At 40.7% G+C, this 22,273-nt stretch overlaps 5 protein-coding genes across 9 annotated transcripts; 2 read left to right on the top strand and 3 right to left on the bottom strand.

The window, feature by feature from the left end:
- Nucleotides 1-84: 84 nt before the first annotated feature.
- Tsp26A (Tetraspanin 26A) lies at nucleotides 85-2,233 on the top strand. Of its 2 annotated transcripts, XM_017243698.3 has the most exons (6): nucleotides 85-491; nucleotides 546-626; nucleotides 692-970; nucleotides 1,040-1,150; nucleotides 1,336-1,452; nucleotides 1,539-2,233. In XM_017243698.3, exons 1-6 carry the CDS (start codon nucleotides 207-209, stop codon nucleotides 1,605-1,607), a joined length of 942 nt encoding a protein of 313 aa, XP_017099187.1. In that variant the 5' UTR covers nucleotides 85-206; the 3' UTR covers nucleotides 1,608-2,233. The 2 variants fall into 2 exon arrangements, with proteins under 2 accessions (XP_017099187.1, XP_017099188.1); XM_017243699.3 differs by lacking the exon at nucleotides 1,040-1,150 and having other exon boundaries at nucleotides 88-491.
- Nucleotides 2,234-3,230: 997 nt separating this feature from the next.
- On the bottom strand, nucleotides 3,231-5,891 carry Gal (beta galactosidase). Its single transcript, XM_017243697.3, has 6 exons — nucleotides 5,632-5,891; nucleotides 5,414-5,577; nucleotides 5,146-5,296; nucleotides 4,751-5,090; nucleotides 4,538-4,685; nucleotides 3,231-4,477 (listed from the first exon to the last, which is right to left on the bottom strand). The coding sequence occupies exons 1-6, from the start codon at nucleotides 5,755-5,757 to the stop codon at nucleotides 3,385-3,387; spliced, it is 2,022 nt and encodes a 673-aa protein (XP_017099186.2). The 5' UTR covers nucleotides 5,758-5,891; the 3' UTR covers nucleotides 3,231-3,384.
- Nucleotides 5,892-6,745: 854 nt separating this feature from the next.
- On the bottom strand, nucleotides 6,746-12,099 carry LOC108127014 (breast cancer anti-estrogen resistance protein 3 homolog). Of its 3 annotated transcripts, XM_070277599.1 has the most exons (9): nucleotides 11,915-12,099; nucleotides 11,722-11,847; nucleotides 11,505-11,657; nucleotides 11,264-11,453; nucleotides 10,116-10,473; nucleotides 8,452-9,414; nucleotides 7,952-8,386; nucleotides 7,480-7,886; nucleotides 6,746-7,419 (listed from the first exon to the last, which is right to left on the bottom strand). In XM_070277599.1, exons 1-9 carry the CDS (start codon nucleotides 11,970-11,972, stop codon nucleotides 7,281-7,283), a joined length of 2,829 nt encoding a protein of 942 aa, XP_070133700.1. In that variant the 5' UTR covers nucleotides 11,973-12,099; the 3' UTR covers nucleotides 6,746-7,280. The 3 variants fall into 3 exon arrangements, with proteins under 3 accessions (XP_070133700.1, XP_070133699.1, XP_017099315.2); XM_070277598.1 differs by lacking the exons at nucleotides 11,722-11,847; nucleotides 11,915-12,099 and having other exon boundaries at nucleotides 11,505-11,648; XM_017243826.3 differs by lacking the exons at nucleotides 11,264-11,453; nucleotides 11,505-11,657; nucleotides 11,722-11,847; nucleotides 11,915-12,099 and adding an exon at nucleotides 10,791-11,055.
- Nucleotides 12,100-13,083: 984 nt separating this feature from the next.
- H2.0 (Homeodomain protein 2.0) lies at nucleotides 13,084-19,667 on the bottom strand. 2 transcript variants are annotated; one of them, XM_017243310.3, is made up of 3 exons: nucleotides 18,954-19,667; nucleotides 13,568-13,980; nucleotides 13,084-13,504 (listed from the first exon to the last, which is right to left on the bottom strand). In XM_017243310.3, exons 1-3 carry the CDS (start codon nucleotides 19,435-19,437, stop codon nucleotides 13,253-13,255), a joined length of 1,149 nt encoding a protein of 382 aa, XP_017098799.2. In that variant the 5' UTR covers nucleotides 19,438-19,667; the 3' UTR covers nucleotides 13,084-13,252. The 2 variants fall into 2 exon arrangements, with proteins under 2 accessions (XP_017098799.2, XP_070133483.1); XM_070277382.1 differs by having other exon boundaries at nucleotides 13,281-13,498; nucleotides 13,564-13,980.
- A 1,327-nt stretch (nucleotides 19,668-20,994) lies between these two features.
- On the top strand, nucleotides 20,995-22,235 carry LOC108126658 (uncharacterized). Its single transcript, XM_017243312.3, has 3 exons — nucleotides 20,995-21,015; nucleotides 21,328-21,648; nucleotides 21,740-22,235. The coding sequence occupies exons 1-3, from the start codon at nucleotides 20,995-20,997 to the stop codon at nucleotides 22,193-22,195; spliced, it is 798 nt and encodes a 265-aa protein (XP_017098801.3). The 3' UTR covers nucleotides 22,196-22,235.
- Nucleotides 22,236-22,273: the final 38 nt, after the last annotated feature.

The raw sequence follows: 22,273 nt of genomic DNA on the forward strand, positions 1-22,273 counted from the left end.
TTCTGTTATGGCTCTGTTAATATTCTGTTAAAGAGTTTATCGATATTTGGAAATCGATAAGATAATGAATCGGCCATTACATCGATAAGACTCCCCTCACTATTAAAAAACAACAACACTTTCACAGAAAAATCAGAAACTCGTAGCCTTTTGTTTTCTTTTTGTAGCCAGTTGCCAACAAAGTTAACCAGCCCAGTTAGACCGCGATGCCAGCAGTGCGCAAATACCGGAGGGAAACTAGCGAGATAAGCTGCTGCCTGAAGTACCTGCTCTTTGCCAGCAATGTTATTCTCTGGCTCTCGGCGCTGTTGGTCCTTTCTATTGGGATCTGGGCCTGGACGGAAAAGGACATGTTCCGCAATATCACGCGGCTTCATTTCATCGCCCTCGATCCGGCCTTTGTGTTGATCATACTGGGCGGGGTTACCTTTTTGCTAGGCTTCATGGGCAGTGTAGGTGCGCTGCGGGAAAACACCTGTCTCCTGGGGGCAGTAAGTGGTTTGGTGATATTTCAAGGCTTTGTAATATCCTTATTTTACCTGCAGTATGCCATATTTTTGAGCGTCCTTCTCATAGCGGAGATTGGGTTTTGTGCGCTGGCATTTGTGCTCAAGGACAAGGGCTGGGTGAGTTTCATTATTCACCTTGATTTGGATAGATGTTTACAAAATAATCATGTGTGCATGTACAGATTAAAGACCAGGCTACGGAGGGTCTAAAGGCGTTCATTCGTCACTACCGCGAGGATGCCGACCAACAGAATCTTATTGATTGGATACAAGAGGACTGGCTGCAGTGCTGCGGAATTGACGGCCCCAAGGACTGGGACAGCAACAACTACTTCAACTGCTCTTCCATCGCCATTGGGAGCAGAGAGGCTTGCGGTGTGCCGTTCTCTTGCTGCCGGCGACGCCCCCAGGAGCTCATCAAGAACAAGCAATGTGGCTACGATGTTCGAAAGGAGGGATACGTAAGTTAATTGGTTAGATTATCGAGTCCTCGAAAATAGTAGGCTTCACTGACATTTTTACGCAAGCAGCCAGTGGATAGGAACATACACGAGCGCGGTTGTTTACGCGCTGGGGAGGATTGGCTTGAGGCGCATCTAATTAGCGTGGCGGCCTGTTGCGTGGGTCTGCTTGTATTGCAGGTGCTTACGGAAGATCTTTAGAAACCCAGTAGTCTATATTTGTTCTTGTTTTATCTCAGTTTTTGTCATTTTATTTACGATATTGAAGTAATGATTTAAGTTGGTAGAAACTAGATGATGATGATAATGTCTTTAATTTATTCTTTAATCTTTTAATTTGTTTTCCTTTTGATTTTGTGTGCCAGGGCTTGGAACTTTCAAAGATAATCTATGAAAAAGGATGCGTTCAAGCTGGAGAAGAGTGGATGGAGCACAATTTGATTATTATTTCGACATCAGTCATTGTTGCAATGTTTTTCCAGGTTTTTATTTACATTTTTATTTGAAACTTTAATTCGTCATTAAGAAAGTTATGGAAAAAACTAATTCTTTGCATTTTTTCCCACAGATATTGGGAATTTGTTTCGCACAAAATCTACGTGCTGACATCTACACCCAAAAGTCAAAGTGGCACTGACAAATGGGTCTTGCTGCCCCCACAGCACTCTAGAAGGACTAATATTGGCGGTAAATCTACGAATCAAAAAACTACTAATACTTATCTGCCCAATCGCTCTTATATACTATATCGGAGTTAACATAGCAGCTTACTATCGAAACGACATTTGAAGAATACAAGGGGGACTATAATTTATAAACAATCTAGTAGGAATATAATAATTTATGAATCTCAGTCATCTTTTTCGAGATTATGTATAGGTTGTTTAAAGATTACAAGTCTCCTCGCACTATGTTTGCTGCGCGAAAATGATTTCAACTTAGCTAATGCGAATTCATTCCGTCTTTGTGAATACTGACTAAATACTAACTAGGTTGCCAAATTTTTTCTGTTATTACTTTGGCTTGTCTTGGCCAACATAAGAACTTAACGAGATTACAATAGCTAAACATTTTGAATAGATTTTCTATACGTTTTACAATGGAATGTAAAAGATGGTAACGGAGAAACAAAAATTTTAACTTGAAATGCAGCTGTGATATATTATATGAAATGTATAGAGAAACAAAACATGAAATATTGTATGCAACAATTTTCAAAATACGAAACGAAAATAATAATGTGAAACTCTTTCCTAAACTGAATCAACTACTACTCAACACAACCTATCACACCACTATGTCAGTTTTTATATAAACGAATCACAAACTTTTTTGTGTGGGGGCACAAAATGCACAAAAAAAAGTACACACCAGAACAAAAACATTGCAGCTTGCTTAATGATTTTAATGACCTTAAAAAATGCTTAAAGATACAAAAAAAAAGATGCTAGCTTAACGTGAAAGCACATATGCGTATATTTTTGAAACACAGAGTTAAGAAAATGTATTATAGATTCTCTTTAATGATAATTTTTTATATGCAACATTTTTAATGCGCTTAAAAGAGGATAGAATACGTTTTTCTTTTACGTGGCAAGAAAGTTTTTTCAAAATAACTATTATCCAGGCGTTAAAATATTTAAGACGCAGCTTTAAAACAACCGCCAATAATCCACGAAAGAAAAACTAAAGACTCCAGATTAGTATTTCACTGCCCAGAACAAAGTATTCAGCTCCAACTTTTTTAAAAAGCTGGAAAGTAAATAAATACTCTATAATTTCCTACCGACTTGATGTTCTATAGACATCTATGTCCAAAACCCTGCCCAGAACAAAGTATTCAGCTTCTGGAAAATAAATAAATAGTTTATAGTTTCCAACCAGACCTAAGATTCTATAGACATCTTTGTCAATAAAATAAATAGAATATCTGGTCAGACCCATTTCAAGGACTTAATCGAAAACTATTATATACAAAAGTACTCAAAAATTACATTCCAAAATGATTAATTTTTTTTTGAATTTCCATAAATTTTACAAAAATACGAATCTCTATTTGCCAATCAATCTTTTAGGTATTACATTGAAACAAATATCTGAATCTCCCTTTGCCAATGATTTAAAAAATAAACCTTTAAAGAAATGTCCGAACAAGTCGATTATAAAATAGATATGACTGCAATTATAAACTAAAAGTAATTAAATATAGATAATAGTAATAACTAAACGTCAATTTCAATTCAAATGAAACAAACGAGAGTCAGTCAAGCACATTAACAATTTATTTAAATAGAAAATAATGGGTAATGATAAGAACTAGAAAATGTATTATATAGCTTAACAAAGGTTGTTGTGCAAATATCAATCAAAACTGCTTTAAATAAAAAAAATCATGAATAACAATCGATGGCGCATTATTTGAGAGTAACGTCTCCGGACTGACCATCCAGCTGGGCCACTGCATCGAACTGGACGGCGGGCAGATCGGCACCGTTGGCCGTCTTATTGGCGCGCTGGTACTCCAGGATGACAAGAGAGTTGTCTCCCACCTTGAGGATTTCGTTTGGCACATATAAGGTAACCTGGGGACCGGCTACAGGCCAGTAGCGTCCCAGATTGAAGCCGTTCACATAGGCCACACCCTTGCCCCATCCAGCCATGTTCAGGTAGGTATCGCCCACTTCACCCACCGTGAAGGTGCCTGTATACACAAGGGGTCCGTTGCGCAGGATGCGTTGCCTGGCCAGAAACGAGTCCAGGTCTTTTTGGGTATTACGCTCTTGGCGCCAGAGCTCCACAGAGGCTTGGTCGAGCGGAAAGGCCGTACTCCTCCAGTTCTCCAGCGGTAAGTAGCCACCATTGTGTAGCTGCAGGCTTACATCGCCGAAAATGCCCTTCGTGTCGTTGGAAATATAGAAATTAATCCTTCCCTGGTTTTCCACAAGCAGCTGGAGAGTGTTGCCCCAGCCTTTACTAAGTGGCAGAGAGTAGATCCGGGCCTCGCGGGATAGAGTGCCCACCAGTTCCTGGTCGACAAAGACGTGCGCACGGTCATTGATCTGATCCACCTTGAGGAGGGCAGGGTCTAGGTCCATGGTAGGAAGCTCCGTTTCGTACAGTACCAGTCCCGAATACTGATCAAGTTCCTCAAACGTTTTGGGCTTGACCGACTCCACAGGATCGCCCTTGGCCAGGGCAGCTCTTCCCTCTGCCGAGAGCAGGGCCAGCGCGGGAGTTACCTCCACCTTTCCATAGGCTATGCGCTTGGCAGAACTCAACGTTATCTCGGGCAACGTCAGGAACTCTCCGATTACAGCCTTGACTTTGTCGTATTTGGAGGTCACTCCACCGGCTTCATCCATCACCGCATCATAGTCATAGCTGGTGATATCCGCTGCGTAACCAATCCCTCCGTCCAAATCGTAGTTGGCTCCGGCAGTGAATCCGAAGTTGGTGCCACCGAAGAACATGTACAAGTTAACGCTGGCATTGTAGCTGAGAATGGTTCTGGGAATACAAAATGGATTTGTTAGAAACTAGAATGGTTTTGGGATTACCAAAAGTCACCTCAATGCATCGGCTACCTCCTGGCCATCTCGCCGTTGGTTCTGCTCCTGCCAATGGGTAAGCCAACCGGGGTAGAACTCCGAGTTGACCAGCGGGCCAGTTGGTTGTTGGACTCGCAACATTTTCCATATTTCATCGATTTCATGAACTGCAGTGGACAATGGAACTGGGATTGGACCAGACCCAAGGGACAAAGAAACAAAGCTCACTTACTGCGATCGATGCCAAAGTCCGTGGTGGCGAACACGTTATCTATTTTTCCACAGCTCATTTTCTCGTTGGGGATATCCACCGTGAAGAGCAGGGCCTTGCCGGACACGTACTTCTCAGTCTCGTCACGCAGCCAGTTCAAATAGTCGTGGTCACAGGCATAGTCTCCGTACTCGTTCTCCACTTGGACCATGATTATTTTACCGCCATTGCCGACCAGCAAGTGCTGGAGTCGCGGCATCAGTTGGGCATACCACTTACCCACCTCGGCAATATAGTCGGGATCGTTGGTTCGCATCTTAATGGAGGGGTATTTCTTAAAGAGCCAGTGGGGAAGCCCGCCCTGAAAGCAATATGAATTCAATATTATAGTCCTTAACGATTTTAGAAATTCCTACGTTATCTCTTTCAGCGCATATATAGGGTCCTGGGCGGAGGATAATGTAGAAATCTTCCTCCTGGGCAATTTCCAGAAACTTGACCACATCAGCAATACCCTCCCAGTTGTACTCGTCCTCGTGGGGATTGTGAAGAGACCATTCCACATAGCTGTTCCACAACGAAATACAATATTTAATTAACTCTCGTTATATACTTAAGTCATAAATAAGATAATATTTATGACTCTCGTTAATATTTAAGTGAAAGCTCTAGGCTTGTATTTACGTATCAAGTGCATTGAGACCGGATGCTCGCATGGTTCGCAATCGACTGCGCCAGGCCTCTGGCACCGCCCGGAAGTAGTGGAACGATCCAGAGACATAGCGGAAAGGCTCTCCGTCCAGCATGAAGCTGTTGGCCTCATGGTCTATGGTGAACCTGGGCTGATCCTGCAGGATGTAGAATTAAACAAAAGCCTGTGGTCATTTGCCAGTGAAACTAACCTCACGACCTTCGGCGCCACTGCCCAGGCCCACACAAAGGCCGACGGTGAGGGCCATCACCGCGATGATCACACAAGCACTCACGGCCATCGTCAGTTTACGTTTGGAGCGAAAACAACCGCTCATTATTACTTGGATGGGACTTGGAAAGCCAGCACAGAAACCAGACTCAAAGCTCGCTCTTTTTTATTCAAGTTTCGGATTCAAATCGTCGCGGAGAAACCGTCGACCGTTCCCCAGCACTGACCGGAGCACAATGTCAAACGATTCCATGGGTAATGGATAATGCTTAATGGGTACTTTGGACGTTCCTTTCCTGGTGGCCTGATAAAGCCTCTGACCGCCTTTCGAGTTGCTGATTAAATTCGCCGGCGACTGTTATTCCAAATTCATTGGTTTTTATTTTTTACGTTTAACCAATTGAGAGGGGTGATCTGAAGTGGTTTTATAATCGAATCCCACACAGTGGGGATTAACAGTCATTACGATAAGTGTTTTGATAATTTCAAATCGTTATACCCTGGCAAAGGGTAATATAACTTACCAAATTACTGAGAAGTATTACTGGATCAGGGATTTCTTTTGTTTTTCTTGAACGAAATTTTCTTGAATTTTAAGCTATTGATCTTAAATTTTAGGATACAAGTCCTAAATAGAATTTCCATTTCAATAATAATATATTTCGATAATCGGATGCATTATTTATTGGATAATAAGTGCCTGAAAAATGGACCATCTAAAGAATTAAATCCATTTGCAATACATATAAAATTGTATCTATAAAAACTCTATAAAGTTCCCCAAAACAGATTTTAGGGAATTGTAGCTATGGTTCTTAAAAGCTATTGTTTATGAAAAAAGTTCAAGAAATGATTCAGATAATATTTCAAAATATGGTATAATATTATACCAATTTTATACCAATATCAAACTTTCTATGTATATTTTGGAGAGCTCCTATATTCAAGCTCAGGAAAAGATCGAACCTTTATCTGAATCTATATATTTAGTTTCAAACGTTTACATAAAAATAAATATTAATATGAATGACCCACAATCGAAAGTATATGAAAATAAAACCAACTAGCGATAATTTTGTATTTCCCTTATTTTTTATTCATTTTCTTTATTTGCATTATCTTTACTGCAGTATCACTTATGTATATAATTGCAAAATTATGTATTCCCAGTGTTCATGGTATGATATATAATTATGCCAGAGTGTGTATACGATGCTTTGATTAGTATATATTGTCCGATCTATAGTAGAATATTTGATATAGTTTAGTATGGATAATTGTTATAGAGAGACTTTAGTAGTGCGTTGAAGTGTGAGTTATCTTCTGGACAAAATAAATATAATTATTGGTTTCTATTTTGATTCCATTTCACGTTGCTTACGCGAGTACATCTAATGTTTTCTTAATTAAGGATTAATAAATATTTGAACTGTAACATAAAGTGCTTCTGTGTTTCTGCTTAATTATTAAATACTCAGGCTGAGGTAGAGACAGCAAGAATTTCAAATTGGCGGAGGGTTAATCGGCAATCGGAGATACATAGTTGTATAGAAACATGGACTCGAGGAATAAAGTGATGGCAACTCATTGGTTACAGAAAGAGGTTATTGACGGGTCAGAGACGAGAGATTATTGCCTATTACTTTCGGCCATCATGCTGAACTTGTCAGCCATGAGGCTTAGCACCTTCTCCAGCTTGCTGTGACGATCCTTGGCCTTGGCCGTAATCCCAGAGCTGCCCCAAAGGAATTTAACGTGGAACTCAGTTCTGTAAATGGGAGTCAAAGGGTTAATGGTTGTTTTAGACTCTAATTTAAAGGTAACTTACCGAAAAGCATCGGACAGTAGCTCATCCATCCTGGTGCTAGCATCTTCGAGAATGATTTTGGCATTCTTTCGATACAGATCCAAGTTCTTCAGGAAGCCACGTGACGCATCCAAGTGCTGGTAGTTGATGGTCATCCCGAAGTCATCTGCCTTGGACTCCCAGGGAGCAATGCAGGTGTGATATAAGGTAGGACGATCGTCGATGTTCGAGTAATTTAGGATGTCCAAAACAGGACGATCGATCAGCAGGGAGTAGAGTAGGACATGGGGAACGGTTGTGTTTGGAGCCTGGGGATTGGAGGCTTCGTTCATACTGCTCAATGTGGGACGCAGCTTGGCCTCGAAGGTGAAGGCGCTGTCCGTGTACTGTTGCCGCAGGATATGCCAGGCCTGATCTAGTTTTTGAATCTAAAGGGGCAAATACAGGCATGTGTAAGTGGATTATATAAGAAATCATTGACAAAGATGATTACCTGTTGCATGCACAGTCCCAACATGATGGCACAGAATCCAAACAGATTTCCCAAGGCTGTCTTGGTCTCCACCGCTATCTGGATCCACTTGCTGAGTAGCTCCGCCCGATCGAGATCCGTTTGACAGGTGAGTATGGTCACAGCCACCATTAGCTTAATGCACTGTGTCCTTTCGATAATGTCCTCCCGAAAGATTTTTCCATGGGGCAGTGTCAGCAGTTCCAGTCCCGAGCAACTTAGATAGTAATCGTCATCGTTGGGAGGTTCATCCAATAAGAGACCAACGTCTATACGGGTAATGTGTTCCGCCAGCAGCTTTGGACCTGTCTCCAGAAGCATCATCTTGAAGGTGTTGAGGGCGTCACCGTCTAGGGGCTTGTTCTCCACGGATGGTAGTAACAGAGTGCTGAAGTTTTCAAAATCAAACTTGCTGGTCTGAGGGAGAAAATAAAAAGATTTTATTGGGAATTTCTATGGCTTGAAAAGAGTGGAAAACTTACTGGCTTAATCTCCTCAATAGCCATGGCGAATAGCTGCTCCTCAGAGGCCAGAGCATCAAAGTCCGTGAAGCTTTTCAATGTCCCATTGGAGGCTGAACTGCTCATAAACCGGGGATTCTTGATGACAACTCCCCGCTGGATGATAACCTCGCTGCCATCGCCAAGGGCAGAGTCTCCCGAGCCGTTCCCCGAGTCGGAGCCACTGGCCTGGTAGGCCAGCACGGCGGCCACCGCCTCCTTGCGTGGCTTAGGGGGCGGGCTCGGCGGTCCAGAGTCCTCTGTCAAGTCAAGGCTACAGTTTCTGGCCAGACTCGAAATTCGGGCCGCTGCTTGCTGACGCAGTTCATGGGCAGCGGAAGTGCTGGTTCTCGGAAGCGAGTGGGTGGAGAATTTGCTCTCCAGGTGCAGCTCACTTGTGGGATTGCACCTGGCAATCGTCTGGAAGCGCGCCATTCCGTTTCCATTGGCGTTGGCCAGGAGCTGTTGCTGCTCCTGCATTTTGTTGATGTTGCTCACCACCATGGCCTGGGCTGGAGTCAGGCTCTGGGAACGCTGCTGCTTCTTGCCTGGCAGTCGTGGAGGCGGTGGAACTTCCCGCCGTGCCCGAGGAGGTGAGCTTTGGGGATTTCCGCCCAGGGGCTGCGGTTGTGGGCTCTCGAAGCTGAACACTCCTGGAACGCTGCTCGGAAGTCCTGCCCCGTTGCCCATGGGCGAGTTGAGAGGACTTAGTCCTCGAAGGCCCGCCAGCATCTGAGTGTGCAGCTGATTTCCCACGATCTTGTGACCATAGAAGGAGAGAGGATAAGTCCGGTTGCATGGATACTGGATAAGTGCTCCTGATGCGGCCGAGATGGGTTTGCCAGAGCCCACGTAAAAGGTGATCAGATCCGGCACCGTGTCGAAGGCATCTTCTTCGAATTGATACTGAATGCGTTCGTAAACAGTCTCCGGTTGAAGGACCAACTGTAATGAGCGATAATTAAGACTCCCGGAGGTTAATCATCTAGAAAATGAACAGTTGTGCATAAATAATTCCCTGTTCGTGTTCGTATTTACTCCTGCCCGGGTCCTGGTACATTGAACCATAAGTGTGCAATTTCAACCATTTAAATGCTTTTTTGCTGGACACTTCCTAATGAATTTAATTTAATTAATTCTCAGTTGTCTCTCTTAGCGGCTTTCTTCGGCAATTTCATAAATATTTAATGCAAAATAATTAACAAACGCGAATGCGAGCCAGAGCGGGCCAAATGCGGAGAGAAAGAAGGCCTTTATTAGAGTATGTAGCTCCCGTCCACACCATATCTTTCCCAATTCTTATCCGATTCTCAAGCGGAGTACCTTAAACGATTTCTACATCGATTCGCCACCATTCTGCATCAAAATCCTGAGACAAAATATTTTTTAGATTTTTTGTCCATTTTTCCTGATGGATCCCCTGAAAATGGGATTTTCCCCTATAGGGCCCACAGCGATGGCTATATCTTCCCCAATCCTTATACGATTTTCAAGCGGATTATCTTAAACTATTTGTAGATGGATTCTCTATAAATCTGCATCAAAATCCTGAGAAAAAATATTTTTTAGATTTTTGCCTACATTTTGGGGTAGGGTACTTAAAGGATACATTTCTAATCATAGTTTCTATGGAAAATAAAGCTCACCTTGTTGAGCACAAAATGCAGAACAGCCGCCTTGCTGCGACAGCTCAGAACATAGTTGTCCGGCTGGGAGGCACAGTCACGGACCAGGAAGTCACCCTCACGCTGCACAATCTCCTCGGCCCTCTGCCGCGGCAGGGCCCCATGATACCAGGCATGAGATCGTAGCTCCCGAGCATCCAGGCTCAGCTCCCACTCTAGAGCCTTCTTCAGGGCCAAGGCCTCCTGTTGATCGCCGGGATTGGGTTGCCCATTGGGCTGTGGAGTGGAGGCAGTGCTGCTGTCCTGGCTGTCCATCTCGGAGTGGCCAGTCATCCAATGCGGGCTGTTGCACTTCGAGCGCGGTCTCAGTTCCTCGTAACTGTGGGATAAGAGGAAATTGTGAGTAAGGAGTGGGTGGGTTATCCTTATTTTGGGTAATTTAGAGCCAAACACGGCCATTCCCCCCAAAAAAGCGGTCTTTGGGATATTTTCTCCCGCGAATTCGAGTCTCTGGTACATGCACAACTTTTTTTATGAAGTTCAAGTACAAAAACACAAACAAGACTAGTTGTAAAAAGTCGTAGTATTCTTACAACAATTTTATAAATGTGTTCATATTCTAAAACTTAAAATAGTAAACTAAAAACTTGTAATAGATTTTAACTAAATAGTGTTTCTTTGTTAAATATCACTCACTTGCTACGCCCATTTTGCTTTCTAATCACTGAAAATTGAGGCTAGGCCGCACCCTATCCTATTATCCTTTAGATAGAAACTTGAGCTTTCTTAAGAATAACTTAAATACTTTTCAATAAAATGTTTTGCCTTATATATTTTTATCACAGAATAGAAATTTAAAAATAAAACTAAAGTTTAAGGCTTGGCGTATTATTTAGAAGTTGTCTGAACTTTGCGACACTTAATTCTGAACTGCTACATCGAAGTCCTTACACCGAGTGCGGTGTCCTTACGGGGGTTGTTGACTGTTGGATATGCTGAACGTGCGGGTTTTGAGGGAAATTTTTTTATGGGGCATGCGCACTTTTTTTGTTATTGAAATATATGCACGTGAGTTAAAATACCAACATGAAGGGGAAGTTGGAAAAGGGATTTTTTTTTATAAGGTTTGCCGGTTATCAGAAATCCCTGATCCCTTCACCATTACTTACATTGTGGAGTGCTCCTCGAACTGAAGTTGCTTAAGAACTTTTCCGCTTTTTGTAGTTATAACACTGCATCGGTTATCATTATTTTTTGCCATTTCGAGTGACTTGTCTCCAAGATAAACCATTGGACAGGAATTTTTGCGTAGTGGTACTCCCCTTGCTCCGGACTCCAAGCTAGCTGATAATGATAGGGCTTTGGGTTGATTAAATTAAGTTATATATTCTATATTATTTATATTCTTACCTTCAATATTCATAGATTGTCGACGTTTAGCCCTCACACCAAGTAGACTATTGAACATCTTTTGGCGATGGGCAGGTCGTATACCACAGCGTTTCAACTCCTTGTCGGTGATGTCTACTACATCGTCCACATTGCTAAACTCCTGTAAGTTTCCTGGTTAATTGTGAAGGATCTTTAGTAGAATTTAGAGCAGAGAATATAGACTAGACTTCCTAACCTTCATACTGCTGGAGTTCTAGAAGGTCCAACCAGTCCGTAATGCTCATCCGGGAGTTGTGGACCATCACGGATAAATCTTCTCGATTCCGCACGCTACTTGGATATCTAAAGTTCCACAGAATACCTTATAATGGTATTCCAAAAATAAAGATACATATATCTTTAAATTAACATCCGATTTCTTTACTTACTACTTCTTCGAGAAGCAGAACCACGATTCTCCAATGGACGCGTTTGTGTATTTCCCATGGCTTGCTTTTTGGTCAGTATGTCTTTTGTTTTTAAACTGATAATTCTTTATAATCTATATGAAATCCACAATTAATCCATTATTTGGTTCAAGAACGTGAGCCACTTAAGCAGAAACTGAACCGCACTCTGGGGTCTGTCGCACGAAACTGAGCATCAGCGGATATATCGCAAGTTGAATTAAAAGAAAGTTTCATTTTCTTAAGACGAATAGATAATACTCTAACCAATAAACTTTTAACTTGAGGATGAGGGGCCTATTTAGTTGAATAGAATAAAAGTATATAAACATTTTCCAACAAAATTTCTAGAATTGTTCAAGAAGATATATATCTTTAACGTTTAAGACAATATACTTCTTCTTAAAGGGCATAATAATAATAATAAACAGTTTATGTGTTATATTTCAATGTCGTGCATCAACAGTTTGCCGCCACTGTTTGTCTAATTACCCCAACACCCTGCCCCATGCTCCCTATCCCGCTTGACCAAGTGTCTATAACCATTTCCCATTCAACTCATTCTAGTGGTATCGGTTTTTATCGTCGTCTTGATTAGAGAAGGTCTCATCGTCGTCGTAGAGTTTCATATTCTGCTGATCGCAGCGGTATTCCCTTAATTAAATTTTTTTTCAATGTTTGTTGTTCAGACTTTTTGCATTTATTTATTTTTAGCATTGCGTATTGCAAATACGGGTGAAATGTTTTTAATAGGAATTTTATCTTATTTCAATAACGAATAAAACCCTTTGCATTCCTAAGCCAATAAGCTGGTCATGTTGGTTAAAAAAAATGTTTTAGTTAGGTCCATTATCTAGCCATTAGATATCATATATCCCATCTATGATCCCCTGAATTATCCCTTAATGTAATTAGGTCTAAAATTATTTAGTTTCTCATAAAATTAAATATGATAAAACTTTGTCATTTAACTTTTTGTTTTTCAAATGGCAAAGATTAGACTTTTCCAAGTCCATTTTTTTAAAGTTAAAGAAATTATTTTCAGAACAGACTTGTTCCAGACTTCGAATCGGTTGTGAAATGGCTAAAATATTCAAACCAAAAATAAGTTAAGAGTTTGAGATTTGGCCATTATCGTATTTTGCTTTGCTTTTCGTTTTATTATTTAAATAAATAGATTATAAATAAAAATCATATTAAAAGTAATCCTATTACAAATGTTTAATAAATTAATTTTTTTTTGCAGTATCTACATTATTGCTAGCGATCCGAATACATCTAAATGGCATTTCTATCGAAGATTTTCGTTCTCGGACCTGGTTACTCCACCACATCAATTTCCATGGTATCGTCGTCATCGGCTTCCTCACTTAGGTCAACACTGGAACAGCTGTCGGAGCTAAAGTCCAGGACTTCTTGGGTGGTTGCACTTGGCTTGGAGCCAGTTTCGCTACTGCCTGTTCCCCCCGAGGCTGGTATGGACTGCTGGTGGGGCTGCTTTTCCTGCCCACTTTTTAGGTTTTCCCTGGTATGCCGCCATTTCATGCGACGATTTTGGAACCACACCTTAACCTGGAAAGAAAATAGGTGAAAGGTGAGTATCCTTGTGGTTGGAAACCCTGTCTCTTCACTCACCTGGGCATCTGTGAGGTTTAGGCGGGCAGCTAGCTTTCGGCGATCGGGCTTGGTTATGTACTTTTGCTGCTGGAACTGAATCTCAAGACCCTTCCGCTGGAGATTCGTAAAGACGGCTCGTGACCAAGAGCGTTTCCGCTTCCCATTGTTGTTGCTACTGCTGCTACTGTTACCTCCTCCTCCATTCGCCTGGTTTGAGGTACCAGCTCCGGCAGAAGCGGATATACTGTCCAATTGTTGCTGGGTTTTGCCCAGAAATCGCTGCTGTTGCAGGCTCTTCAGGCTGTGGTGAAGAGGCGCCAACATCGCCGCTCCTGGAGGAGGAGCTGATGGACTGAGCGGCGGCTTATGCTGCTGATGTTGATGGAAACGGAGCAGGGCGTTGGTGGCCAAAGCGGGGTAGGTGGGAGAGACTGATGGAAGAAAAGATGTTGAAAATATGAGGTTAATATACTATAGGATAGACATCATCTCTATAGGATAATACCAATGGTATAAGTGCTTTATAAACCTGAATTTTTAATATTAAGCCCAAAAGATATTAGACCAAGGAAAAGGAAAGCAATAAGTTATCCCAAATTGTTTTCTTTTTTTTAACTATAAGTCTTATTTTCTTGCGAAAGAATATTTTTTGGAACTCCCACGTATGGCTGCATATTTTACACAATCCCTAGATTATTTATTTTTATAAAGCAAGCCCCGCCATTACTTATAGGGCACATCCTCCTCCACTAATTGCAGAGTATATCCGCGGGAAATAATATATTCTTTGTTAAACTCAATTCACGCATTTCCTTATTTACAGAAATCTCAGTCAAGACAAAAAAAAAGTCGAAAATAATATTATTATTTCGACAGCAAAAATATGAAATTCGAATTCGTTCGTTGTTTGAGTAAATTATTTTGTTCAATGAAGCGCACGTTGAAAATATTTAAATGAGTTTGTTTATAATAAAATTTTCACTTAATTGGAAATAATCATTGAGGTATTTTTGTGGATGCGGGGCGATCTGTTTGTTTACCACGAATGAGAATCAGAACAACAACAAAGAACACCACAATTACCTCTGGGAAGGCGAAAATTATTTGGGGTAATCGAACACGACATGGGGCATACGAGGTTGAGGCCGATGGCCAATACTAAATATTTTTTTGTTAAATGTTTTTTAAATATCTGCGTACCTCAAGTAGGTACAAATACGATTCCTGTTTAGTTGCAGGCATTAAACTAGTTTATGCATTTTTTATTGGTCTTTTCATAAACGAGTTGCTATGTAAATCGTTTTCGTTTTTATTTTCATTTTCGATTTGGGTTCTCGGCATGCGTCTAATTGTTGTGCGGGCCGAGTGTTTTATTTACTCAAGAAAAACACTCTAGGTGTTCCCGTCTATTTACACTGCAACGGAAATGCGTTGCACTTGATACATATGCAGATACAAATATACAGATACAAAGATACATTTCTGTACCTGCATCTACCATAATAACGCCTTAATTGGCCTTTAGGCATTTGGTTTGTGTCAACTATCGGCGGTTTGTTATAATGAGTTTCCAGCCATTTTCAACACCTCCCTCAACTATCCGTGAGATGCACAGGCCCTCGCACAGCGCCAACTTCTTAATTGCCGACATTCAGATACATTTGTAAATATTGAGCGCCAATCTCGTGGCCCGGTCTATATCTTAATGAGTTGTGATAATTTCGAGCCCCCGATCCTAAATCACTCGAAATTCCTCTGCATGGATGCGGATGCATCTTGCCGAGGATATATTATGTGTTTGTGTTTCGTAAATCTACGGTTGTGTTTAGCACTTATGGATTTATTTGCACTCTTTTCCGAATTTATGGCTTTGCGAATACTTTCCGAGGCATTCTTTACGATGAACTTTACGGCCTCGAAAAAGGCTTTAAACCACACATTGTTAACACAAATCTTATTACAGAGTCTTATTCAATTAGAACTCTTTGAACGATTTGAAGATTTGTTCTCTAAAATTGAATAGTTATTTTTATAAATTTTGGCTTTAAAAGGAAGTACTTACAAAAACCTGGAATTTCCTATATGTTTTCTAACAATGTCTAATAGTTATTTTTCCAAATTTTGGCTTTAAAAGGAAGTACTTACAAAAACCGGGAATTTCTTATATGTTTTCTAACAATGTCTGTATCTTACAAATAGATTAGTATCAAATGCTTTTAATAAACAGAAACTCAACTCAGCGAAATCCTGGATACTCATATATAGACCCTCACTTTTGTAAGGTTCATCCAACACATCCAATACTTCAGCGATGAATTTATATCGATTCGGCGAATTAAACCCTTATTAAAACATAAAATTCAATTGATTTATTCTTTTCAAATTTTGTATTAGGAAGATCAAAACCATGTTAGTATCATAAAAACCAATTATTAGGAATATAAAATTAGCAATTTAATACCTTATATGTTTTAAAAATGAATACTCTGCCAATCTGCATCAGAGCTTAAAAAAATCGTATGGTCAATATTTTTGATATTTTTTCCTACGAGAATGTTAAAAGTGTGGGTTACTAATATTGGTAATATTATATGTGATGTAATACTTATTCAATCCCTAAGGAAAAAATTCTTAATCGTTTTGTAGATGGGTTTTGTAGCCTGAAAACCTGAAAACAACATTTACGATCGTAAGTTTCTCCTATTATTTTGTTATTTTTCGAAAAACTGCTAGTTTGATTATTAATATTCTCTAAGCTATTTTATTTTACACAAATTTTCAGTTAAAAATAACTGAATTAAAGAAAAAAAATTCCCTCCTTCTCATAAATACAAGCCTAATACAACTATGTCTGCCACTTTGAAGATTTGGACAAGTGTAATTGATAAAGACGACTCTGCCCTGCTGTTGGGAATCTCAGAAAATATAAAAAAAAGTTTCCAATACCCATCATTGGCCTTAAATCGTTGGCACTGCAGGAGCATAGCTAACAATTGGATTAACATATAAATGGTTAATTAATTAGACACACGGCGCCAGATTGTTTCCCAGACCGCGTTTTCATCACAGATAAATGTTTTCAGCCGCAGCCATCGATCGATCGATCGATCCGTCGATCGGCAGCCAAAAAGCAAAAACAATCAAACAAACTACTCAACACGGAGCGGAACTGGCAACAGAAACAAATACTCAGATACAGATACAGATACAAAGTCAGATCAGTCGGAATATACGGGAGAATGGTATCGGGAGAAGCAAAGTTATCTGGATTGGCCACGATTTTATGACGTGCGATACGAGGCGATCAATCCATCATGGAATGCATCTTCCGAGGGGCAAATGGGCGAAGCAAGTTGGACGCGGCAGGTAGCCAGGCCAGAGGCTTCTCCATCTCCTCCTCCTCCTCCTGTTAAGGCCACCCCAGTGGGTGCCTGTGTAAATAGTTGGCCTTTGGCTTGGCCCCTAAAAATACCGCATTCAATTGCTCAATTAGTCATTCGCTCAGTTCCTCAGCCAGCCAGCCAGCCAGTCAGTGAGTCAGTCAGTCAGTCATTTACTGAAACGGCAGCCTAGCCTCTTGGGTTAAGTACTCCCAAGTTTTCGGCCCGTGTCGTCCTATCAATCTCCCAGAATTACGGTGGACTCAGGCTCCTTCTGATATGCCACATTCTATTTTTCAAAGCCAACATATTTCCAGCGGATCCATTCATTATAGAAAGCAATTAGATGGATAGCTATCTGTATCGGACCATAAATGACGGCCCAATTGCTCAAGCAAATAAACAAATTATTCTCACAATTCCGATCCAATCATCGGCCTTCCTTCCAGGTTCCCTACGCGCCAAGTTTATTTTTAAAGTCAGATTCTTAATTTGTTCATAAATTTTTGTTAATCGTGGTGGTTCTTTTGAATTTAATTTATTTAATGCGTCCGAAGGATTGATGAAACGCCTTCAAAGGCTGTTTGTTTCTTTGCGTTTTCTTCTGTTGATTGAAAGCATTTGGATTCTAATTCTCCTTTCTGAAATGGCAAATGTACCATTTTCATATGGTTCATGGCTCTGTTAATTTGTTATAAATTCATAAATTTTAATGATGTTCTAACAAATCAAGTGGCTTAAGCTATGAGGATCTAAGTGGCTTGAACATTTTTACAAATGGTTCGGAAAAAATAACCATTAAACTGTAAAAACTTCTTGGGATGGGGTTTGTTAGACAACATATTTTTAAACACATTTTTAAAATTAAAATATCATTTTTAAAGGTTTCTTCTGGCTTTGTCGGGAATATATGTACTAACTTTATTCGGAAGTATATTAAATTTGAGGAACATGGTTCGATTATTTGAAAGGACTAAGACCACAAAGTTTTTTTCTTTTAAGAAACCCCACATTAAAAACTTCAACCCTATTGGAGGAAGCTGTGTTCTCAACAAATCTAAACTCATAATGATTTATTTCGTTATAATCTTAAAAAAAAAGTATAAAAAACAAACAAGGAAAGCCAACAAGGCGTATGATATTCATCTTGCTCAATGATAAACAATTTCCTTGTCGACTCCCAATATAATCTATTTGTTTTCCATATATACATAGCCCTTAACAAAAGCATCATTCAAAAATCTATTGAAATATTTTCTTTAGCGGTTTCAACAAACAAACAATGATTATGGTACAGTTGGCCTGGCCCCCAGGAAAATTTCACAATATGGCCACAGATGAACTAATAATTCCAATCAAAAAGAAAACTCTCGATTGCAGTTGTTCTGATCTTAAGAATTCCCGCTTGCTTTTCCGGGAATGCGCGTTTTCCGCTTTCATTTTTCGATTTTCCTTTGTAATTTTCGATTTTCCTGCCATTGGTAATTGAAGTCTATAAATGTGAGAATGAGCTCAAAAGCCCGCCACATTTTTTGATTGGCAAATGCGAAAATTCCTTTTAAATTCCCATTATTAATTGAATGAAAGAGTATGATGTATTTATCAAAATTTATGCCTCAATAAGTTTATTTTTAAACTAGTTAATTAGCATTGGCAGCAAAATTAAAAAACCTTTATTAGTTAACTATTTATACCCCGTACTTTAACCAGACATCATAATTTGTTGCCTAATTATAAGGGCTAATATGGATAATCATTTTATTTATCTCGAAATTATAAAATAGGCTAAAAGTTGTAGGTTTTTATATTTAATATTTTTAGTTTCCTACATACATATGTTTTATATAACCATAATAAGAAGAACCTAAAGTGTAATTATTAATATCTCCTTAAATGTCAGATTGTCTGATTTCTAAACACTTTCTTTTATAAACTCTTATAAAAACTTTTATTCAAACTCCATTCATGCATTCAGGAAAACTTCCCCAAATATGAATTATTTATTTACTCCCACAGAATCTTACCATGATCAGTTGGCCGAATGGGCAATGGCCTCATCACTGACTTGTAATCCGGATACAGGCTAGGATACAGTTTGTCGAGTCCGGCGTAGGGAAACGGATGCGTTGCTGTGGTCTGAACAGGACCTGGGATCGGAACATATCCCATCTTGGTGGCATCTGCACCAGATTGGCTAAAACAGTGAGGATACGAACAGCAGGAGAAGATGTTGCCATCGCAACATGACTTCACGGAGGACGCAGATGGATTGCGATTGCCGCTGGTATCTGCGCCCAGTAGTCTATCGACACTGAAGCTTAGTTTCACTTTAGTGGTGCTGGCAGGGGTGGATGTGGAGGCAGGAACAGGAGCAGGTGGTGGACTAGGGGTCAACTTTTTGGCAGGCGAGTCCCGGCAGGATGGCACTTCGCACTCATTGTACACGTGAGTGCTCAGATTCTCGGGCACACTCTGTTCCATGCTAGCGGCACTCTCGTGAAGTAACATCACTCGGTTATACTCGCAGAATATCAGTTAGACACGATCAAGGAAAGACGATCTCTCCGTTCAATTCTAATCACAAAGGATCACTGTGTACATATGTATTCCATTTGATGGGTGAGATGAAGAAACCGCGAAATTATGGGTTGGACTAGGACCAGCACACCGTCGACTCTAAACCGCTTTGGAAGACAGCCCACACAGAACTGATCGGAACCGGCCCGGCCGGGAGCAAACCCAACAGCGATCGATCGATTGCCGTTGGCGCATACTACACGAAAAAAAGTCTGGCGTTTAGGTAAATCTCACTGGATTGTGTGTTCCTGGTGTTTACAGTGGGGCAAGACTATCAAAGGATTATTTGGAGAATACCAAAGCGGTTTCTCAATCATGGAGGGGTCCCTAAAATAATTCAAGTAACTTCTCACAAATGCTCGATATATATATTATATTTAAAATCTTAAAAAATATATCTTAGACTACACCCACTGTAACCACACACGGCTGAGATACTTGCCATACAGTTTGGTTCTGTCTGTTTACACACAAACACACCGCTGTGTCATTTGCTCGGCCGGAGATTGTTTCCTCGATCGCCGCTGAGATTTGTTTACCGATTTCTCCATATGTTCCTATATTCCCTCCATACACACCATACACACCCATGCGCCAGCGATTCCGGTTCCCATGCGCCCCCAACTTACGGAGTGGCCATGGCTTGGCGGCATCTGGCCAATGCGAGGCATCCATTTCCAGTGGGCGGAGTCTAGCGACACCAAACTCGTATCGGCGATGCGGCATCTCTCTTGCTCTGTTGGCGCGGGGTTAATTGGCGCGGGAATTACCGATCTCCCAGAGACTCCAATAGCTCCAAGCTGTCTACTGCCATTCGGTCGGGGAGCATCCTGAGTGGGTTATTGAGCTCGTAACCCTTTAAAACCCTAATGAAAACCACAATCCTAGAAATGACACCAATCGGAAATAAGAATTGCATGTTCTTACTAATTTTCTGCGCCATTAAGTCATTGTAAGCAAACATTGTAAACTTTAAGAAAGAAACCTTAAGCACGCTACAGTTGAGATTCTTGACTATAAGATACCCGCTACTCTGAATTAAGGAAATCTTCGCTCAAATGTCCTTTTTATAAAAAAAGTATGGTATACTGTGTCGTATATTTTTTTTTTAACAGGATAATGTATGCAGAATATGTACATCTTTACAAAAATATAACATAAGAAACCCCTGTATCCATAAGTACCTTTCATAAGAAAGCGAAAATTTGAAAAGTGTTAAACAATATTCGTGTCATTTACAAGCGTTCTGCCGTGACTGACTTTCCCAAACAAACTTTTCGTCATCAAAGCCACCCACCGTATGGATTTGGTACCCAAACCCCCCTAGCACCACACCACAATTGTGGTGGAGGGATATGCAAATGCAATCACAGTAAAAATAAATGGGACTGGGAATCTTACCTACGTTATCGGAATATTGGAAATTGTCTAAAAATAACTATATTTTTAAGAGAAAAAGAAAATATTTGCAATAATTGATTAAGAAGGATGTTGCACTACAAGCTTAGAGTGAGTTCCGTATGTGATTATTATTTTAAAAAGGACATTCTCAAGTCCCAATGAATAGTATATGCTTGAAAAACATTTTCAACGCCTGGCAATATAACTTTTATTTTCGCACGATGTCCAACAAAGTCTTGAAGTTCCTGAAGTAGGGCATATAATAAATGAAAAGGAAACAAATGAAAAGCAACCAAACAACGTAAACAGACACGAAAGCCACTTCTTCTTGAGGGGAACCAAACCGCAACCAAAGCGTTGTGAGGCAACTAAATTTGGGTTAACCAAGGCACAGTACTTCTTGTCTGGTCCGCTTGAAAGGAGTCGTTCTCGTCCTCGTCCTCGTCGATACCGACGCCTTTGCAGCGCAGTGTCAGGGATATGGACATGGATAGTCCGGACATTTGTGAAACCCCAACGCAGGGGGATGAGGAGGATTTTTGTTTTCGATATCCTAGCTATATGTTTCCGGATGTGGAGTATGATAATTTGGAAGTTCCGCTTCCGTTTAAGGCCAGCCCGGATTCACTTTTCAATCTCTGCGCTGCCGTAGTGGATTCTCAAGCCCGTTCTGAGGTTTTCAAGTGGAGTATTAACGATGTTGCCGATTGGTTACGCAATTTTGGATACCCCGAGTATGAGGTAAGGCTAGTGATGTAATGCCTAATCCTGAACCATAATCCTGGGGCAGAATCCTGTACTAATTTTAATCGAATTCCATATATCCTTGCAGCAAACCTTTCGCGAGAACTATATCGATGGGCATAAGCTCCTAAACTTGGACGCTGTCTCCCTAGTGGCCCTCAATGTTCGCAATTTCGAGCACATCCGGCACCTAGGCAGAGGTATCCGGGCCCTTTATCGCAAGGAGTTACAAACGGCCACGGAGACGAAGCAGCAGAGCGAGATCTACAAGACATTCCGGGCTCGTACGGGACGTGGATACGAAGGAATTCGGGAAACGGAACTTTTGGGCCGGATGCACATGATTAGGTCCGTTTTCCGAGATGTCAATGACTGGGATCTCATGGAGCTGCACATGTCCCGGGCGCCAGTGAGACGCTACCGTGAGGTTATAGCTGGATCCCGACGATATAATTTGTATGGTCCTTCGACGGCGCGCAGGGAGCCAATTATAACCGATGATGTAGACGCCTCTCCGTGGTTTGATTTTGGGGATTGTTATTAATTGTTGTTGTGGAAACTGAAGTAGTTTTTTAAGAGGTTTATCATAAGCCGAGTTTTCTTAAAAACATTAAAGAGTTCA

The sequence above is a fragment of the Drosophila bipectinata genome, chromosome 2L, assembly GCF_030179905.1.
Source record: "Drosophila bipectinata strain 14024-0381.07 chromosome 2L, DbipHiC1v2, whole genome shotgun sequence".
NCBI lineage: Eukaryota > Metazoa > Arthropoda > Insecta > Diptera > Drosophilidae > Drosophila > Drosophila bipectinata.

What these genes read in the sequence shown, in the direction of transcription:
- Tsp26A (XM_017243698.3), top strand. Translation starts at nt 207, where the DNA reads ATGCCAGCAGTGCGCAAATACCGGAGGGAAACTAGCGAGATAAGCTGC. An exon ending in TGCTCAAGGACAAGGGCTGG is followed by an intron (nt 627 to 691) that starts GTGAGTTTCATT and finishes GTGCATGTACAG; the next exon opens with ATTAAAGACCAGGCTACGGA. An exon ending in ATGTTCGAAAGGAGGGATAC is followed by an intron (nt 971 to 1,039) that starts GTAAGTTAATTG and finishes TTACGCAAGCAG; the next exon opens with CCAGTGGATAGGAACATACA.
- Gal (XM_017243697.3), bottom strand. Translation starts at nt 5,757, where the DNA reads ATGAGCGGTTGTTTTCGCTCCAAACGTAAACTGACGATGGCCGTGAGT. An exon ending in GTGGCGCCGAAGGTCGTGAG is followed by an intron (nt 5,578 to 5,631) that starts GTTAGTTTCACT and finishes TACATCCTGCAG; the next exon opens with GATCAGCCCAGGTTCACCAT. An exon ending in GGTCTCAATGCACTTGATAC is followed by an intron (nt 5,297 to 5,413) that starts GTAAATACAAGC and finishes GTTGTGGAACAG; the next exon opens with CTATGTGGAATGGTCTCTTC.
- LOC108127014 (XM_070277599.1), bottom strand. Translation starts at nt 11,972, where the DNA reads ATGGGAAATACACAAACGCGTCCATTGGAGAATCGTGGTTCTGCTTCT. An exon ending in ACAATCTATGAATATTGAAG is followed by an intron (nt 11,454 to 11,504) that starts GTAAGAATATAA and finishes ATCAACCCAAAG; the next exon opens with CCCTATCATTATCAGCTAGC. An exon ending in CTACTGTCCGATGCTTTTCG is followed by an intron (nt 7,420 to 7,479) that starts GTAAGTTACCTT and finishes TCCCATTTACAG; the next exon opens with AACTGAGTTCCACGTTAAAT.
- H2.0 (XM_017243310.3), bottom strand. Translation starts at nt 19,437, where the DNA reads ATGTTACTTCACGAGAGTGCCGCTAGCATGGAACAGAGTGTGCCCGAG. An exon ending in CATTCGGCCAACTGATCATG is followed by an intron (nt 13,981 to 18,953) that starts GTAAGATTCTGT and finishes TTCTTCCATCAG; the next exon opens with TCTCTCCCACCTACCCCGCT. An exon ending in TAAACCTCACAGATGCCCAG is followed by an intron (nt 13,505 to 13,567) that starts GTGAGTGAAGAG and finishes TTTTCTTTCCAG; the next exon opens with GTTAAGGTGTGGTTCCAAAA.
- LOC108126658 (XM_017243312.3), top strand. Translation starts at nt 20,995, where the DNA reads ATGTTGCACTACAAGCTTAGA. An exon ending in TGTTGCACTACAAGCTTAGA is followed by an intron (nt 21,016 to 21,327) that starts GTGAGTTCCGTA and finishes TCCGCTTGAAAG; the next exon opens with GAGTCGTTCTCGTCCTCGTC. An exon ending in TTGGATACCCCGAGTATGAG is followed by an intron (nt 21,649 to 21,739) that starts GTAAGGCTAGTG and finishes ATATCCTTGCAG; the next exon opens with CAAACCTTTCGCGAGAACTA.